General features: G+C 43.6%; 1 protein-coding gene across 3 annotated transcripts; it reads right to left on the reverse strand.

Annotated features, from left to right (window-relative positions):
- Positions 1 to 340: 340 nt before the first annotated feature.
- CLTA (clathrin light chain A) lies at positions 341 to 19,392 on the reverse strand. Of its 3 annotated transcripts, XM_072360347.1 has the most exons (7): positions 19,095 to 19,392; positions 12,341 to 12,378; positions 5,593 to 5,710; positions 4,493 to 4,604; positions 3,050 to 3,103; positions 1,814 to 1,849; positions 341 to 788 (listed from the first exon to the last, which is right to left on the reverse strand). In XM_072360347.1, the coding sequence occupies exons 1-7, from the start codon at positions 19,300 to 19,302 to the stop codon at positions 617 to 619; spliced, it is 738 nt and encodes a 245-aa protein (XP_072216448.1). In that variant the 5' UTR covers positions 19,303 to 19,392; the 3' UTR covers positions 341 to 616. The 3 variants fall into 3 exon arrangements, with proteins under 3 accessions (XP_072216448.1, XP_072216449.1, XP_072216450.1); XM_072360348.1 differs by lacking the exon at positions 1,814 to 1,849 and having other exon boundaries at positions 360 to 788; XM_072360349.1 differs by lacking the exons at positions 1,814 to 1,849; positions 3,050 to 3,103 and having other exon boundaries at positions 360 to 788.
- Positions 19,393 to 20,232: the final 840 nt, after the last annotated feature.

Below are 20,232 nucleotides of genomic sequence, written 5' to 3' on the forward strand. Positions count from 1 at the left end.
CTGGAGTGAGTCTGTCACACAGCAGAAAACCACGCAGAATTGCTTACCTGCAGAAGGTGGTGTCCTTGGTTCCACCAGAACCAAGATAAGCTCCTTAACAAGCCCGGTGTTCCAGTTTCCCAAAGCTTCTGTCTTGTGAAACAAATTGGATAAGGAAGCAGTTCTAACTAAAGCTCTCAAGAGCTTTAAGAAAGCTTACAGAGAGACAAGCTGGAAAGCCTCCATAAAACTAGATATACTGCTGTCTAGTCGTTCACTAGCACAGTGAAATCTCTAATTAAGAGAAACACTTGACTAAAACACTCCCTGTGAAAATGGTGCAGGAGAGCTTCTCAATTCATCCAGACTCCACACGTTTTGCAGTTTAATGTATCTTTAATATCAGTAACACTGGAAATGACTTCTCAGTGCAAACAGCACAGACTACAATTCAGGAGACTCTCATTTAAAACAAAGACAATATGAGGAAGAACATGCAATCAAACCATGATCAACTCTAGATACATCATGTTTGGTCCAACAAAAACATAGAAACAATTAATCCAATTACAGCAAACATAGCTTCTCTGAGTAAGGTTAAGATATTGCATTTGTAGTGTTTCCATTGTGCTTTCCTTCAGCGAACCAGCGGAGCCTGCTTGAGTGAGATGAGGACTGAACGCATGCGGGACACATCTTTAGCCTGCTTACTAGACTTGGGATTAAAGTCACAGAGCTGAGCCACACGTTCCCACTCAGTTCCCGGAAAAACATCTTCTGCATCACTCACAAAGGCTTCTTCAGCTGCCCTGAAAGCAATGCAATGGACCTTGTGTTAACACCCAACATAAGGCACTCCTTCCCACTTAAAGAATGCAGTTCCTTTCAGCAGGTTTCATAAGAAATGTGACCTGACAGCTGCTTGTGAACATAATGGCTACTTAAGCTCCCACTGCCCCAGCCCTGGAGATGGAAGCAGGCTGCAGTAGTATGCTGTGCACAAGCAGTGCAAAAGATTGCTGTGTAAAATGTTGGAATACAGGTGTTTGGTTTTAAGAGCAGTCTTTGAGTCTTTGCCTAACAGGAGTCACCACTCAAACTGCCAGAAGGTAAGATACTCCTATGTAGACATTTTATTTATGGAAAAACGCCCAAGTCTTAAATATTTAAGCTTCTGCCGCTTGATGGCTTGCTTTGGACACTTGCCAACTAGAAATACACAGTTCCCCACAAGTATGTCTTAAAACAGATTCCATTTGAGGATTTAAATCAGTCCCAAGGCCTTTAGGCCATCATAAAACTATCTGCTGATGTTTCCCAATGCTGTACGGAAGCAGCACAAATCAGAAGGAATGTAATTAATGAATTCCATGCCTGTGGGTGCTGTAGTCTAAAGCACATCTTGGCAGATAGGATGATTCATCTGAAGTCAGCTAGCACAATAAACACATTCCCCCTCTTCTCACCCTAAGGAGGCTTTACACAGTATGAACAGGTTAGCACCAACGGCTTCCCAGAAGTACCCTTCTGGCATTTCTGTGCTGCCAACAGCATTGCTTCAACACACATGTAACACTCCAGTACCATTTACTGGAACTCTGGAGCTTTGGTAGCTACCTGAGTAAAAGAGCAGTGAGCATTCAGAGATCAAACCAAATCCATCTACTCCAACAAGCAATACAGAAAAAGCAGTGAGGATGACTCCCCCATGAGGGTTCACACTGTTCACAGGGATGATAAGGTTACAGACACCACTGAAGACAAGGATCACTACAACACTGCTACTTTATGTGACATGACACTTTTAAGGGGCAGTGAAGATTTTTTACTTAACTGTTCTAGGCTGTAGCAAGGATGGTTTATGTTTGTGCTTAAAGGTGAAGAGAAGAAAAGAAACGAGAGAAAGTTTAAGTCAGATATAGAAAATGAGAATGAGTTTAATGCAGATGGTCAGCTGGCTCAACATGCACTAGCAGTTCGGCCTACATTCAGGAAGCATGCTGCCAATTTTGTTCTGCAGCACTTGCATAGCACATTTGCTACAGGAAAAATAAGGATTTTATTGGAAAAAAAAAATCTAAATTAACTCCAGGAGACTTCAGAACAAAGTCAAACACCACCTGTAAATCCATCATTTCACAAGTCTTGCTTTACATCTGTCTACAATTAGGTAATTAATTCCACACCTGACTTTCAGTATAAATGCACTCAAAGACACACCATGATTCACCAGTACACCTTCTAAAGGTGTCACCTTAGAATTTGTGACATGGCCATCTTTCAATTCAAGTCTAAAAATTAAAGGGAGAAATTAAAATACATGAACAAGCCAATGAACATTGCAACCCTTTTCCCCATAGAAACTAGCATAGTTACTGTGGCTTGAAAATCACGGCTGCCTTCTCACTGACCTGTGAGGCTGGCAATACACCTACACATAGATGCTCCTTTGCCAGCAGCTAATGCTAGCTATCTAATACCATCATCTTGTTTTTTCCACATTTTCTCTAATAGCATCCTAAATTCTATAGGCACCTCTTCTACCTTGATTTAAGCATGTGATTTCTTCCTCTTGCACAATATGCAAGCCTCATTTTAATATTTTTCTGATTATTTAGGTGAATGGCACAGATTAGGAACACAATGCCTATTACCAAAAAAAAAAAAAATGCAGTTATACTCTATACTTCACCATGGGAGTGATTGGGACTAAATACAGCACCCACATGAGACTCCATCTGACAGTAATCTATGTATGCATCAAAGCATCTTGCTGTATAGGCCTGGAAAGTCAGTAAACTGTGAAGCCCAACATATTACAGGCTACTGAATCACTGACAAAATGCCAGTGGTATGTATTCTACATAATTTAAATGTGCTGAATATAATCTTCACAGAAAAACAGCACTTAATGCTGCAGATCATATTTGGAACAATGGGGAAAAAAGGCTATTCTACTCATAGTGGCTGAAATATTTGGCAGAAGACACCTTTGGACATTCAGTGCTATTTCTGACCCTCCTCATTATCCAGCTGACTAGCAAACAGAATTAGTAGTTAAACAACATACACATAACCAATCACGTCAGCGAAGGGTTGTTTGTAGAAAGCTTCATCTGCTACCCTAGGTAGCAAATAGTCCAACAGGCAGGCAAGCAGGCAGGAGAAAAGAGATAAGGATGAGAAGTACAGAACACAACTGAAGGCAGTTTTAAAAAGCAGATTTAACTAGTATCACCTACACTCACTGAAACAGAGAAGCAGCTACCATATGGAACATACCAATTAAGCTGCTGACTCAGAGAGGCAACACAAATACCCTCCTATATCATAGAAAATCAGGACCACCTAGTTTAGGGCTTGTCTCTGTGTTAGATGAAATCATCTCCAGATAGCAGAGACTACTTGCAATAGAGAGATCTCACCAGGTTGGTGAGAATGCTGAGCACTTTCTCAGATAAACACTTTACTTTTCTGACTGCAGCTCTTTTTAAAATAGACCCTTCTCCAGAATGCACACTCTCATCTCAAACCACTAGCCAAGATGAAGCTAAAGGGGTAATGACCTCTTGCCACTACCTGTAACAGCAGTTATCCTGTTTTCAGCCCAACAGAAATACTATATCTGAGGGAATGTGAGTGACAAATCTATAGTTCTGTAGGAAATACAAAGTCTCCTTTTGTCATTCAGTAAGTAAAGTCTACCGAAGACTACTTAAAATAAACCTGATAGCCCTTCAGGTTATGACATTTCAAAAATAATTTCAACTTTAAGTCTACGGATTTCCAAAGTTTAAAGCAGCCCCAATGATTACCTGAAGAAAATGACTCTGGCAGCTCTAGGTCAGAAGTAAAGACCTAAGTGTTATTAAGTCAGCACTATCATATTTACCTTTATGTAGCCAGAAGTCAAAATTCTGCAGGGGGCTTCTAAGGAAATGTAAGAATTTACTAGATTGTGACTAGGTCACTTGTTTCTGCTCCACAGCCCTTAATGAGCCAATTCAAGCATGACACTTAATAAGTTAAGTAGTAAGTGTTTAATTCTTCACTCACAGAGCTCTGTTTATTTCTCATAAACTTCCACAAGCAGCAGCCAAAGGTTTTAAGATATCTAACAAAATGATCTGTATTAAAATAACTATGAGACTGCTTTCAAGTTTCTGAAAGGTGGCAAGAAAGGCCACAAGCTGCAGGTAATTAGTCACTGAAGAGCTGTACAGCTGCATACATACAGCGCAGCAAGCAGACTGATCAGCTCTGTCCAAATTCAAATGTTGTCCTAAGGAAGCTTCTGGAATAGCTCATAATTTTAGTGTTCTCACTTAAGCTAATCTTTAAAGAAACTTAAGACTAGTCTACAACTGGACACTCATCTCTTAATTGGATAGGTTACTTAAGCAGCTGAAGGACCAGTGCCTTAGGATAAAGTAAACATTCTACTCTTCTCTCCTTCACCTGATTACTTCCACAGCCAGCAATATAGCTCCTCAGATGACTAGAGAAATCTTACCTGTTGCTAGCTTTTGTTTTCTGGAGCTTTTCATCTTGTCTGGCATACCACTCCTCCAACTCCTTTATTGCTTTCTCCTTCCATTCTGTTTCCTGTTTTCTTGAATTAGCATCTAAAGATTCAAGAATTGATTTGTCAGTCATGTTTCTTCCACTTGGATTTCATTACCATTTCAACTGATAGTTCAAGGGTGTAGTCTAGTGCAAATTGTTATTTAGTCCACTCAAATATGGATTTTTTTTTTCCTGATTTAGGCCACAAGAACTCTAATGCCCTCAACATTCAGAAGGCTAGCTAAACAGAATGTCCCTGTACAGCACTGAGACAGTCTAGTTCAGTTTAGTCTAAGCATCTGTGGACTAATTATAATTCAATAAGTCTGCTAGCCCACAAACCGTTCTAAAAAACTGTTACCTTGCTATGATTGTTCTAGAATAAAGCTCAGTAAACTCTATACATTAGACAAATTAAGGGAATCTGATAGTCAGTTTGCCTTTACACTTAACTCACAGTTCAGGATAAACTCATCTTTAGTAACTGGTATAAAAGAGGAACAACAGGCTCAGCTCTATCTGGTATCATATGTTCAGAAGGCTCTTCTGACACTCTTGAAGTAAGGGCTGAAACTGGAAAGCACATCAGTTTATAGGATCTGCCCACAGGTAGGTGTGGCTGCCTTTGATAGATGAATTTAGTTACTATTTGGTTATTTAATTACGCTTTTGGATTAACACCTACATGACAAGTGGCCTCAGCAATCTTAAAATGAGCAATCTACTCCCTTGGAGAAAAGTGCTGACAGTTGTATCTACTCAATCCTTTTCTGCTGATAAAAGTTGTTCATTTTCTGTTACAGAAATGAGGAACTGACTGGTAAGTTAAGCACAGGTCACTTCAGTAGTTTTGGAAAAGAGTTCAGAGAACCACTTGCTTGCTAAGTCCTACACCAATATTAAAAGTTTGCTTACTCGAAGTCTTGCTCAAGCAGCAAGTTAAACTCCAAAGAGCTAGAAGCTATTGTTTGAAAAGTTTTCCTGCTTAAGAAACTGCTACTTCAGAGTTCCAACCTAGAATACTACTACAACAAACACTCTCCTTACCAAGCTGCTCAAGGCGCTCCTTTTGCTCCTCTCTCCACTTACGAATGCTCTCTGGTTCTGACTGCAGTCGATCTACTTGTGATATGGCAGCATAGCAGTCTGTTGGGCCATTGCTCTCCTTGGAGAGAAGGAGGAGAAAAAACAGTAATATCATTTATATACTGAAACTGTACATTTCAGATAACTACCTGCAAGCTACATAAAAGCAGACACTTGAACTGAATGTATGATATTCTTCTGATGCTATACCACGTTTGTACCACATGATGAAAAATCCCTTGCTACAGAGGGCAGCACAGCTGATGTGAACTAATATGGATTTGCCTCTACCAACTGGGGATCAAACAAATTCAAGTTGACTGGGAATTCAAACTGTGCCAGAGGTCTATAACCAAAGAAAGCAGAAGATGAATCCTAGAATCTCAGCTGTAGGCCTACAACCCCCCAGCTCATTTCACATTAAATATCTGCAACAAAAGTATATTTTTTAAGGGTTTTTTTTTGTAAACAGGAGATTCAAGTGTTCTCTGTAATTTCCAAGTCTGCTTTAGAGAAATTTGCAAGCTTCAAAGGAAGTTGGCTTCTAATATCAGTTAGGTGCTTTACAAAATTGGGACTGCTATAAGCTGCTTAGAACACAAGATGCACTGTTGGTTTTTGCTTAAATGTTAAAAGGTATGCTAGCACTTGCAGCTTATCATACAACAGTTCAAAGACTTACAGTGCATAGGGTTATTAACACTTTCAAAGATGAGTGCATTGCCACATAGTATAGTGGCATAATCCAGCTCTTTCCATTGGTTCACTATGCCCTTACCAGATTAAATACCTCATCAAGTAAAAGCTCTATCTAACAAAGCAGTTGATAAGAATCATAAACAATCAAGGAATTTCATCTGCCTTTTATTGTATAATGAGACACAGAGACCCAATAACAAGCAGTTTTCCCAAGAACCTCACAGCAACAGTGAGGATATAAGAATGATAGCAGTGAAAGCAGTTTGTCTCCATCCATCTCAGCATTCACTTATGTCTGTGGAAAAGCAGCTTATATATTGCTGCCTTTTAAGTATTTATCTAAACAGGGCTATGCAAACAACTCTCTTAACAATCAGCAACGCCTTATCCAAACTGGTATTAAATTCAGCTATTCCACAACAATTGTGTGAGCATGCTCTGTTTCTCCCTGACACAGACAAAACATTGTCTGTAATTTGACAAATATGCTTTCATAATGCCACTGATCACTTTCTGCGGAGACTAGCTACAGAGCAGGTAAGACTGCACTGGGCAAGGGATCTGGAGTAGAAGGGATCTGGAGTAGAAAAAACCAAAAGTAAGTTCTTCCTCCTCAAGAAAAACTCTGTTTAAGGCTTCTGTGAAGGCAGTAGCAGTGCCTTGCTTTGCCTGTGCTGGGGAGCTGTCAGCTGTAGGCAGGCTCCTGAGTCATCGGGGTGGAGCTGACACTGCCGGGCAGTTTAAACAGCCTGTAAACAGCCTGCAAACGTGTTGTTGTTGCTGGTCATTAACGTCAGCACCTGACAACAAGCTTTAAAGAGCCTCAAGGAGAGCAGAAGCTAGCCACTGATCACTTTCTGCGGAGACTAGCTACAGAGCAGGTAAGACTGCACTGGGCAAGGGATCTGGAGTAGAAGGGATCTGGAGTAGAAAAAACCAAAAGTAAGTTCTTCCTCCTCAAGAAAAACTCTGTTTAAGGCTTCTGTGAAGGCAGTAGCAGTGCCTTGCTTTGCCTGTGCTGGGGAGCTGTCAGCTGTAGGCAGGCTCCTGAGTCATCGGGGTGGAGCTGACACTGCCGGGCAGTTTAAACAGCCTGTAAACAGCCTGCAAACGTGTTGTTGTTGCTGGTCATTAACGTCAGCACCTGACAACAAGCTTTAAAGAGCCTCAAGGAGGGCGGAAGCTAGCTTCCGCCCACAGCTTACACCAGCGTGGTAGTCACTATCTCTGCTCATAGTAAGCTGTGCTTATAGGTAGTGGCTGAAGTAGCAGGGGCTGTAAGTATTAGCCTTTAGTTTTTCCTACGCTCTTCTTGCTGTTCTTGGGACTACAGTATAATCATGGTCTCCACCAGGAAGAGATCCTACTCTTCCAAAACTGTGGCAACTCAGACAGAGGGCCAGGCCAGGAATGCCGCAGTTCAGGTTTCTGGCTGTATGGAGTGCCTGGAGTTGTTGCTGCCTGGGGAGGGTGGCAGGGCCCCCACCTGCGTGAGATGTGAGCAGGTGGACGAGCTGCTAAGCCTGGTGGTGGAACTCAGGGAGGAAGTGCAGCGGCTAAGGGCCACCAGAGAACGTGGGAGTAAGAAGCAGGGTGAGGAGTATGGAAAAAACACCAGGAAGGTGGTGGACCCCCTGCCCTACCACAGGAGGACAATCCCTACCACTGAGGAGGGCTGGCAGAGAATTCCAACTCGCCGTCGTGGGTATCCCCCCTGCCTGCCTGCCCCGTGTCCACCACTCTCCCTGAGCAATAGGTTTCAGGCACTGGAAATCAATCAGGAGGTGAGTGGAGAGAGGGTGGAGGAACTACCTAAAAGGGAACCCCCTAAGCTGAGTCGGTCCTCGGATGGTGATGATGGTAGTACTCCTCAGTTGGTGGTGTCCCCCAAGTCCATCCGTTCCTCACCCACCATTAGAACATCACCATCAAAGAAAAAACGACGGGTCATCGTTATTGGTGACTCTGCGCTGAAGGGAGCAGAAGGGCCAATATGTCGGCCAGACCCTCTACATAGAGAGGTCTGCTGCCTCCCGGGTGCCCGGGTTAAGGATGTAAGGATGAAGCTTCCTTCCCTAGTCCACCCCTCTGACTACTATCCCCTATTAATGTTCCAAGTTGGTAGTGATGAGGTAGGCAGAACTTCCATGAGGACTCTGAAAAAGGATTTCAGAGCTTTGGGGCGACAGGTAAAGGGTTCGGGAGCACAAGTTGTGTTCAACTCTATCCCACCTGCTTCAGGGAAGAATGAGGGATTCAATATAATGGGCCAACAGATCAATACCTGGCTCCGAGCTTGGTGTGCCCGGCAGGGGTTTGGGTTTTTTGACCTTGGGTTCCACCGGTCAAAAGGGATCTTAAGGAGAGAATTGGGTAGGTTCATCCAGAGGGCTTTAAACTAGTTATGAAGGGGGGTGGGGCAGTAGCTGGGGTCACCAAAATGGAAACTGCATGCAATGTCCCTGTGCTTGCAGGAGAGGGGTATGCTTCTAAACCCCTAAGGTCTTGGCCCTTGGTGAAGGAGGAGGATGACTTGCCTCCTTGTAGGAAAAACACGAGGGCTGGTGTTAAGCTGGTGGCTGTGGAAACGCCTAATAGTAGTCACAAGGCTATTAGGGCTGCTGCTGATCGCAAGGAGGCCAAGCTCAGGTGCCTTTATGCTAATGCACGCAGCATGGGTAATAAACAAGAAGAGCTGGAGGCCATTGTTTGTTCAGAAAATTTTGATATAGTTGCCGTCACTGAAACATGGTGGAATGACTCCCACACATGGAGTGCAGTGATTGAGGGCTACCAACTTTTTAAAAAAAATAGGCTAGGTAGGAAAGGTGGTGGTGTAGCTCTCTATGTTAAAAAAGATTGTGAATGCGTGGAAATCAATAATGATGATGACAGGGTTGAAAGCTTATGGATCAGAATAAAAACCAAGGCCAACAATACCGATGTTATTGTGGGAGTTTGCTACAGGCCACCTACCCAGGATGATGAGGTGGATGAGATGCTTTATAGGCAATTGGGGGAGGTCTCAAGGTCACTCCCCCTCATTCTGGTGGGGGATTTCAACTTCCCAGACATCTGCTGGGATTACAATACAGCAGACAGGGAACAGTCTCGGAGGTTCCTAGAGTGTGTGGGAGATAACTTCCTGACACAGTTGGTGAAGGAGCCGACGAGGGGAAACAAAACTCTGGACCTGCTGTTTGTTAACAGAGATGGTCTGGTGAGGGATGTAAAGGTTGGAGGCCGTCTGGGACAAAGTGATCATGAAATGCTAGATTTCTCGATCCTTGTCGAACCGCGGAGGGGAGTCAGCAGAACTGCCACCTTGGACTTCCGGAGGGCGGACTTCAACCTCCTCAGGACTATGGTTGAGAGGGCCCCCTGGGGAGTATCTTTGGAGAGTGTGGGAGCCCAGGAAGGTTGGGAATACTTTAAGGAAATTGTCCTAAAGGCGCAGGAGCTGACTGTCCCAAAATCGCGAAAGATGAGCCGACGGGTGAGGAGGCCGGGCTGGCTGACCAGAGACCTTTGGCTTGATCTAAAGAACAAAAAGAGAGTTTACGGTCTCTGGAAGAATGGGGGAGCTACTTATGAGGATTACAGGTTTGTAGTGAGGCTGTGCAGGGAGAATATTAGGAAGGCCAAGGCGCAGCTAGAACTGAGCTTGGCTTCTAAGGTTAAGGAGAATAGTAAATGTTTTTATAAACACATCAATACCAAGAGGAAGGCTAAGGAAAATCCCCATCCCTTGTTGGATTCTGAGGGCAACTTGGTCACTGAGGATCGGGACAAGGCTGAGGTACTTAATACCTTCTTTGCCTCGGTCTTCAATAGTTATGCTTGTAACTCCCTGGGAACGCAGCCCCCTACACTGGTAGACAGGAAGGGGGAACCAAAAGAGCCTTGCGTGATCTGTGATGAGATGGTTCTGGATCTACTTAGAAAGCTGAATGTTTATAAGTCCATGGGGCCGGATGGGTTGCACCCTAGAGTTCTGAGGGAGTTGGCGGATGTGGTCGCCAAACCACTGTCCATAATTTTTCAGCAGTCTTGGCTGACTGGGGATGTCCCGGTGGATTGGAGACTGGCAAATGTGACGCCTATCTTCAAAAAGGGCCGGAAAGATGATCCTGGCAGCTACAGGCCCATCAGTCTCACCTCGGTGCCTGGGAAGGTTATGGAAAGGATAATCTCAGGTATCATCATGGACGAACTAAAGGTCAGCCATGGGATCGGGCCTAGTCAGCATGGGTTTATGAATGGTAGATCCTGCCTGACTAACCTGATTTCATTCTATGACAAGGTGACCCGCTTAGTAGATGAGGGAAAGGCTGTCGACGTGGTCTACCTGGACTTCAGTAAGGCCTTTGACACTGTCCCCCATAACATTCTGGTAGAGAAGCTGGCTGCCCGTGGTTTGGATGGGTGCACGCTCCGCTGGGTGAAGAACTGGTTGGATGGCCGGGCCCAGAGAGTTGTGGTCAATGGAGTGGAATCTAGTTGGCGGCCGGTCACAAGTGGCGTCCCCCAGGGCTCGGTGCTTGGGCCGCTTCTGTTTAACATCTTCATTGATGATTTGGATGAGGGGATTGAGTGCACCCTCAGTAAGTTCGCAGACGACACTAAGCTGGGAGGGAGTGTTGATCTGCCTGAGGGGAGAAGGGCACTACAGAGAGACCTGGATAGACTTGATCGATGGGCCAAGGTTAATGGAATGAGTTTCAACAGGGCCAAGTGTCGGGTCCTGCATTTTGGTCATAACAACCCCAGGCAATCCTACAGGCTTGGGGAGGTGTGGCTGGAAAGCTCCCAGACGGAAAGGGACCTTGGTGTGCTGATGGACAGTCGGCTGAATATGAGCCAGCAGTGTGCCCAGGTGGCCAAGAAGGCCAATGGCATCCTGGCTTGTATCAGGAATGGTGTGGTGAGCAGGACTAAGGAAGTCATCCTGCCCCTGTACTCAGCATTGGTGAGGCCTCACCTCGAGTACTGTGTCCAGTTTTGGGCACCTCAGCACAAGAAGGACATGGAGGTACTGGAGCAGGTCCAGAGAAGGGCAACGAGGCTTGTTAAGGGCTTGGAGAATCAGCCCTATGAGGAGAGACTAAGGAAGCTGGGGCTGTTTAGCCTGAGGAAGAGGAGGCTGAGGGGAGACCTTATTGCTGTCTTCCAGTACCTGAAAGGTTCTTACAGTGAGAGTGGGGCAGGTCTATTCTCACTACTGACTTGTGACAGGACGAGGGGAAATGGCCTCAAGTTGCGCCAGGGCAAGTTTAGGTTGGATATTAGAAAGAACTTCTTTACAGAAAGGGTGGTTAGGTACTGGAATGGGCTCCCCAAGGAGGTGGTTGAATCGCCATCCCTGGATGTGTTTAAGAGCCGCTTGGATGTGGTACTCAGGGATATGATTTAGCAGAGGTTTGTTGTTGAGGTATTGTTTTGTGGTTGTTTTTTAAGAGATAGGCTACTGGTTAGGCTGCGGTTGGACTTGATGATCTTCAAGGTCTTTTCCAACCTGAGTAATTCTATGATTCTATGATTCTATGATTAATGTGAATGAGCCACTTGCCAGCAATTTAATGTCATGCAACTTTACATCACTAAGAAATACACAATATTTTCAGTCAATTTGTTCCTTGTAAGACCAACTTTGATAAGACAGTATGAGTTACCCGTAACAAGTAAGCAACTTCTAAACTTGACTCTGAAGTAGGTAGTCAGAACATGTTCTATTTGATTTATTAGCCAGTAACAAGTAAATGTTAAGTCATATTACAGAGCCTGTCAGCCTGCTCACAGTGGTCACATCCCATTCAACCATAGCTCAAAATAGACTACTGCATTAAGATGCCCTCAAGTTCAGAGTAGGAGCATACCATGAGCACTAGCACCTTTATGAGGTCATGAGACAGGAGACAAGCACATTAGAGAAGAAATAGTGAGTGCAAGTCGAGATTGAAGTTCTCACAGTAGAACAGCACATTCTAAGCAAATATTACTTCTATCTTACCTGATAGACAACTCCATTCATCACTCCATCAATAGCACCTGTAAAAAAATAACTGTAGTTTAACCATCTGAGAAAAACAATACAATTAGATTTGTTACAGTTATTTGTCTGAAATCCTTTATTACAGCATCTCCAGTAGGAGATTTACGTAAGTGAATGTTACTCAATCCCCCATAGGGTCAATTCCTTATTCTCTGCACTTTTCTTCCTTTTCCAGGACAGAAGAGACAGTGAATCATTATTCTTCAGAACTAAAACCAGTTCTTCACTATGAAGTCTTGCTATAGGCTACTCAAAAAGCAGAGCTGATATTGCTGAGAAGATGCTATGGGGAATGTCCTGGAGTTTCTCCAATTTTCTCATCCCTGTCTCAGAAAATGAATACTAGACAACTATTCAGAAGTTAAATATGATTTACTCTTCTCACATTACCTGGAAGACAGTCTGATAGGGCAACACCTTCTAAATCTTATCATGGTTTTGTTACCCCCTAACTCAAGTATTTCACAATAGCTTCCTAAATAAGGTCAATAATTCACCTGGAGCAGACTGTCATGCTACCACATGCTCTATTTGTTGCAAGTTCTCCTTGCACCTTTACCAGTAAACACTGGTTGTTACCAAGCCCTTAACTCTTACTCCAAAACAGAAATAATTTACAGAATGTGCAAAAGTATGCAAAGTCCTAAGTCAAAACATGGTAACACTGAATGATACTAGCCTCCAAAAATGCACTTATTAGCTTCAGAAGGAGAAAGGTAACTGAAGTTAATAAGCATTAGTTTTTCCAGTTAAAGGACGCTAATATTTTAGAGCTAGACTCCTATATGTCAAGAGTAATAGCTACTTTGTTTGCAACTTGCTACAAAGTTGCAGGAGCCAAAGAACTGGCTTGAGAATCATCTGTCTCCTTCACAGCAGCTATCCTGCACATTATTTAACATCAAGCTTCCTCAAAGCAAATGTGCAGAGATCACTGAGCACATACTGACTCAAGTAGAGACAGGCACAACCAACAACTGATCTCATTACATTTAGGAAGACCAAAGGGCACAAAGGAAACCTGCTTACACTTTATGCTACAAAAGGATGCTGCAGCTGTTCACCTTTTTAGACTGGGCTGGAATTACAGCTAAGCCAGGATATGTAACTTGTTCTGATGGTTTCTATCAATACAAACTAGCTGTCTACAGTGCCTACCTGGGAAGAGCTAAGAGCAACCTGCACCATCAGACAGAACCTAGTTGGAGGGAGGATCCAAGAAAGGTTAGTCTTGAAATAAACGTAGTTCTAATATCCACAGGGAAGGCAGTTGTTCCATGAGACATACTTGGAGCACTGATTGACCAGCTAGGCAAGGGGGATTACATCTTTAAGATTTTTCTTGTCATGATACAAAGAGAAAACTTTCATTGAAGTCGAAGTCTTCAGCATTCAAGCTGGTAGTCTGCAAGAGGTAAAAGGAACAACATTCCTGCAGGGATGAAAAACAGATGTGTTTGTCTTAAGACTACTTTTCTTCTGCTTAGACATTAATTGGTATAGCAGAAAGTATGGTTAGAGGGCACACAAGTCACAAGCATTAAAAAATACTGCAGCTTCCCATCTGTTTTAAGCTTCCTAGAACTTGTGATTACAATGCTAAGTCAGCATGCTGACAAAGCACACTGCCTGCTGAAAATAAAAAAGAACACTATTGTTGTGCTATCATGTGCCAACACAAGTACACTAATTGGAACAGAATCAACAGTCAAATATTCTCTCTTCAGCTCTCCTGTCTCTATAGAAGAAGAAAAAAAAAGTTTGCCAGTCTTTGTTTCAGAAAGAAAAGCAATCCATGTATCAGATTTCCTTGTTCACGAAAGGATGTCATTTTGTCTACAACTTCCCCCAGAAAAATGTTTTCAGTAGTTATGAACAGTGACAGTTCTCTACTGGCTTCAGAGTCCATCCATGCCTAACACAGCACCCTAAAGCTACCAAAGTTAACACCATGCTTTTTGAAAAAGTTAAGGACATCCCATATTCCTTGGTGCTTCCTTCTGAACTTTGGACACAGCACAGAAAATATCCAAGTATCCACAGTTCCAGAACATGCTGGCAATAGAGTAACAAACTTCCAAAGTTCCACCCAGAAAACTTTTAGCCTGAGCCTGTAAGTTAAGCAGAACCTGTATCAGCTGTATCCACTGTCTGCCTGCACAGGAGGGAAACAACAGTTGAGCTTGCGAGAAAAAGACAGCTGGAATCAGTGTCCTCCAAATGTACAACAGCTTACAAGACAAATGGCCTTGAAGATAAGTGCAGTTTTTGCACTTCAGTCCTACAAGTTAACATACATTTAATTTGCAAAGTTAAGCTTCTAGCTTAAAGGAACAACCAGGAAAGCTGAACTTCTGAACCAGGGCAGATCAAGCAGACAGCACGAGACTTGGAATAAAATTAATCCATAAGCAGTTGTTCTCCTGGTAGTACTAAGTAGGGAAAAACTACAGAGAAATCCCAACGCCGAAGTAAAGGTTTGGCCAAGGGCTTACTTCAGAGCTGACACAATTCTCATTTAAAGTTAGCTTTGAACTGAATTTCAACAACTGAGCTGTCAGAGGCTTGCTGAAGTGAAGATCAACTGATTTAGAAAGTGATTCAAAGAAACTGATGTGTAGAAACTTAACAGCAAAGCTTTATTATAGTTAAACAAGGTATTCCTTATTGGCAGTGCTGAGGTAGCATCAGGTACCTCTCCAAGAATGCTCCACCAGTTGATCATTTGCAAATAGGTCATATTTTCACATGTATTACATATCCGTTACATTCCCAAATTCATTACCCTGTCCACTCCCAACAAAAACTAACAGACATGGCCTTATTTAGCAATCTTCAATGTCATCTAGAGTCCTTCTAGCATCCTGATAGTCCACCATCCATCCTTGGGAGTTGTTTACTTCCAACACCCCTTTTGTCCTAAAGATTGCAGTGGAATGCAAGGACAGTTGGAGAAATCTGTACACAAGAGATAAGGAAGAAAAAGGGGAACATCTTGATGCTGTCTCATTTTAGGTGTTCCACTGTTGTTTCTTTTGCCTTGGTAAAGCAGAACAGGCTTACATCATCTCCCCTTCTGCAATGCTTAATTCCACTTATCATCCACAACATCTAAAGACTACTGTGGTATTGCAAGCAAGCATTAACAAAATATTTTCTGTAGTTTCTTCTTTAAATCAAATGTAATGCCTTGCTCTAAGACCATACAGCTATGCAGCACAAAACAGTTTCAGCCTTGTTCACTAGCCTCTGCAATGATTTACTGTCAACACAGCAGATGAAGGCTATCAGAAGAACCAGAGGACCATGAAGAGTAACACTTCTAACTCCAGCCCAGGCATTTTATACTTCACGGATTAATTCCTTCTGATTTCTTCTTAACAAGTAGGCTTTAGAGAACATCCCCCATGCAAGAGAAATTAACTAAAATATGACTGTGTAAAATTTTGCTTTTATGAGCTACTTGTAGCATACCTTTTAAATAGTGAGTATTCTCTTCAATGCTTATTTTCTAAAAGTAGTTGTGTGAGGGTTTTGCTTCCTCATTCTTTTAAGATAATTTCTTATATCACTGAGGAAGAAATCTGCTTTCCAGCCAAAACCTCATTTCTATAGATATGGGTAAAATAAATAAAAAACAAGCCAGGAAAAAGGCTTCTCATTAATTTCAGTCTACTGTCATAAAACTCAGTTTTCATTTTCAATACAATCAGCATAGGTAAGTGTGGTCTAGTATGTGCAGTAATGCTGTATCACAACAGCTGCTATAACTTTCCAAAAGGGCAAAACAGGCATGTTTTTACCATGAGCTTCATAATAATATACTACCACAATTTTTTAGTCAAACCTTTCTCAGTGCTACCTTACAGAACACTCTGAAACCTTGAACAGCTTAGAAAAAACAATAGCCACTGACAAGTAACTCATTCTGTCTGTAATGTTAAATAGAGTCAGAAGGAAACAATTCTTTCCTAAAGACATTAAAAGAAAAAAAAAAAAAAAAAAAAAAAAAAAAAAAGGATATTCAGTCCTTGAGAGATTTAAGTTCCTTATCTCCGAGAGAGGCTCATGTGCCTCTCTTCAGAAGATGGAGATGAGAAGATGGAAATGCATCATTCCCTGAAGTTCACGTGAAGACAACTGAACGTGAAACTGAAGTCAATGTTTAAGACTAGACAGCCTACCTTAAACTTTAGTAGTATTTTCATGACTGTTAACACAGAACTGCTTGCCACTGAATGTTTTTCTCAGTAAGAAGCCATCAACAAGCCCTTACAGGCTTTTTACATTGACATGCAGATTCTGGAAGCTAGATGCTTCAACACAAACATATTCACTCCTGTTGAGTGGACTCAGCAAGTGAACCACTACAACTGTTTCCTCACTGGGAAGGGGATCCCAAAAGAGATCAGGATACAAATAACCAGACAACTGCTCTATAGTGCTATATTTACACACCATTTGTCTTCTGAGATACTGATTATGCTTCACATTTCAAGTGAAAACACGACTAGTTTTCATACGCCCAGGAATGGCTATGTACATATGGGCCAGTATTGCAGACCTGACAGAAGCAATATGAAGTGAAGCTCAGTGAGACCATGTGAGCTCAACAATATTATGCCCCTTCCCCCAAACACAGAGTACGCAACACTGCTACAATTAACAGGCGTACAGTTTCAATTACCATAACTATGTTTCCACTAGCCTAAGTACATGAATTTCAACACTGACCTTGAATTTAACTAATTTTTTTAAATAGACTTGGCTTAAACAGTATGTTGTGTGAGACAGCATGTTTTTCACAAGCATATTTAAGGAAGCTGGAGACTATTTCTGATATTTGAAGTCAAGCTCTTTGCACTTTAGTAGAGAATTGCCTCAACTACAATTCTTGTACAGCATTGAGAAAAAACAAAAAAATTTATCCAGCAGATTCATAAATCGAGAGTTCAAGAAAGTTATGGCTAAAGAAAAGTAAATAAAAAGTAAATACAGAAATCCCTTACCACAGTGGTTTAAGGGTTTATTTACGTATTTTTCTTAAGGATTTATATAAATAAATTCAAAAATAAATTTTCATTCACCAAAACAGTTCAGTAAACTAATAACGACTAGTGTGGTTAGATGTTTGTTAGGGTGTTAACTGGATCATAAGAAATCTTATAATTAATGGCAACAAGTTACAAATACACCTGTCACCTGAACAAGAACACTTTGCATTACTGCAAACTGCACCTTCTATTCTTCCTAATAGGGAATAAAGGCTTCAACAGTCAACAAATAGGTGTTGTATTAATAAAGCAACCACCAGAACTCCAAAAAGATTATCAGCTACACCCATACAACAGGCCAGAGCATTAGTGAAAATCCAAATTCATACCAAAAAGCAAAATGACATACAGACCACACCTAGACTTCGTAGATGTTTAGATCAAATTATTATATACACTACTTTATGGCTCTCTTTCTACAGGAAGTTCTTCAGTAACAGTTTCGCAAAGGAAGTGAAAAATTTCTTCAGCCACAGCTGAACTACTTTTCCATTTCCACCCAACCTGGAAGCATTTAACAAGCTGGCAAGGAATCACACTGCAAGAGCCAGACCGCACACACAGAAATCACAAGTCTAGTTGGTTCCAGCACCCTTTGAGATGCGAACACCCAACAGCTTTCTTCTCTGCCATATAAAGCATAAAGTTCCACAGAACAACATCCGGGGTTTCCGAGAGGGGATTCATAGACAGCCTGTTTCTGTCTTATAAAGTCTGCAAATCACATTATACCTGCTATTGGAAGAGGATGGCGTTCTAATGATTACTCTCATGTTTTAGTGCGTGAGGATGTCACTTCATCTGACAAAGATATTTGCATGGAAACATGCGATCTGTATAGCCTGTCCTTCATGGATGAGCCAGTTTCTAAGGGCTGCAGTACCTCTAGGTTAGCACTGGATACAGCACATCTCCATTACTCAGATAACTTAACAGCGCTTCGTTTTAAGGGATATTTTGAACCAACAGCCCCATAAACACCAGTCACTTCAGTAACAGTGTTTCATGTTGAAAACTTAATTCTGAAGAAGTTTCAATAGTGAACTGCCGAGCAAAGTAATTCAGCTCAGACTGAAGAGGCTGTCTGCCAGTTCAGGAAGCGATAAATGAATGGCCCTCAAGATCAAAACACACTCGCCTGTGCGCAGAGATAAATTCGTGGCATGCCTTGCAGCAACAAAGAAACAGCATTTCACCACAGTGTTCACTACGTTCACAGCTCCTTTACACTCAAAATTCAGATTAAAGACACTCGTGCCAGAGGCTCAGGATCACTTCAGCCGCAGTCACACTAACGGAGAACCCCCTCACCCTGATGCCCAGAATACGTAACGACGCTCCTCTGAGCACAACAACCCGTTCTGCAGCGTCATTTTTCTCACCTTCGGTACAAAGGTTACAGAGACACAACAGCCAGAGGCTGAGTAAAATTAAACATTAGCCCAGCCGCTCAGACGCAGTGCAGACCGCCGCTTCCACGCGGACCACCGCCGGGCGGAGCGCCGCGCACCACCCTACCCGCAGTATCCCCCCGGCTCCGGGCGCACAGGAGCAGCGCAGCGGGCTGCAGGCCGGGCGGCCTCGCCGGAAGGCAGGGCCCGGAACGGCGCAAGCCGGAGGCCGCCGGAGACGGGAGAGAGGGAGGCCGCGAGCCGTACCAGAGTCGAAGCCGTCCGCTGCCTGCAGCGCCTCCGGCACGTCGCCGCTCTCCAGAATCCCGTATCCCTCGTCGTTCTCGATGCCCGCGATCTCGTTCTCCTGCTGCGCCAGGAAGGCAGCGGCAGGGTCTTCTTCGGCGCCGTCCGCCGCCCCGTTACCGGCGGTGGCCGGCGGCTGCTGCGCGCCGAAGAACTCCAGATTAGCCATAGGGACGAGCTATAGCAGCACAAGCCGGGCACGGACGACAGCAGGTTCCGGGCCTGCGCCTCCACACAGAAATCGGCGCGGAAGCAGAGGACCCTCCGCCTAGACCAATGGGAGACGAGCACCGCCTAGAGGCAAAGCCAATCAACGAGCGGCGAAGGCGGGGCTAACGGAATCCTCCGCGCGCCTCAGTGGGCTCGGGCCAATCAGCGCCAAGAGCGTGGTAGGGAGTGGGGAGAGGGGAGCGGAAAAGGGACGTGGGGCTGGGAACGCGCAAGCTCGGCTGCGGGAGTGCGCGCGGCTCCCCCCCCTCCCCACCGGCCGATAGCGGTCGCGTGACTTCCTTCGTGCGGGGTTGAGTCTCTGCCACGTCGTAGTAACTCTGAGCTGTACCGTGCTGTGCTTCGGAATCGTAGTGAGCTGCAGGGGGCAAAGAGTCATAGAATCTTGTATGTTGGAAAAGACCTCTGAGAACTCCAAGTGTTAACCAAGCACAGCCAGGTGTACCACTAAACCACAGAATCATTAAAGTTTTTAAAAGACCTTTAAGATCACAGAGTCCAACCATCAGCCCATCCCTGCCATGCCCACCAACCACATCCTTCAGTGCCACATCCATGTGGTTCTTGAGCACCTCCAAGGGAAGCGATGCCACCACCTCAATGAGGAGCCCATGCCACTGAGCCACCACTCTTTCTCAGAAACCATTTTTTCTCTTATCCAACCTGAACCTCCCCTCATGCATCCTCTTGTGCTATTGCTGTGAACTGAGAGAAGAGCCTGACTCCCACTTCTCCACAACCTCCTTTCACGGAGCTGGATAGAGCAATAAAGACTCCCATAAGCATCCTCCAGGGTCATCCAGTCCAGCTTCTGGTTCACAATCCACCTCACAGGGCCACTCAAAATCCAAACCCAATGTCTGAGAGCGTT

This window comes from Excalfactoria chinensis, chromosome Z, assembly GCF_039878825.1.
Source record: "Excalfactoria chinensis isolate bCotChi1 chromosome Z, bCotChi1.hap2, whole genome shotgun sequence".
In the NCBI taxonomy this organism is placed as follows: Eukaryota; Metazoa; Chordata; class Aves; order Galliformes; family Phasianidae; genus Excalfactoria; species Excalfactoria chinensis.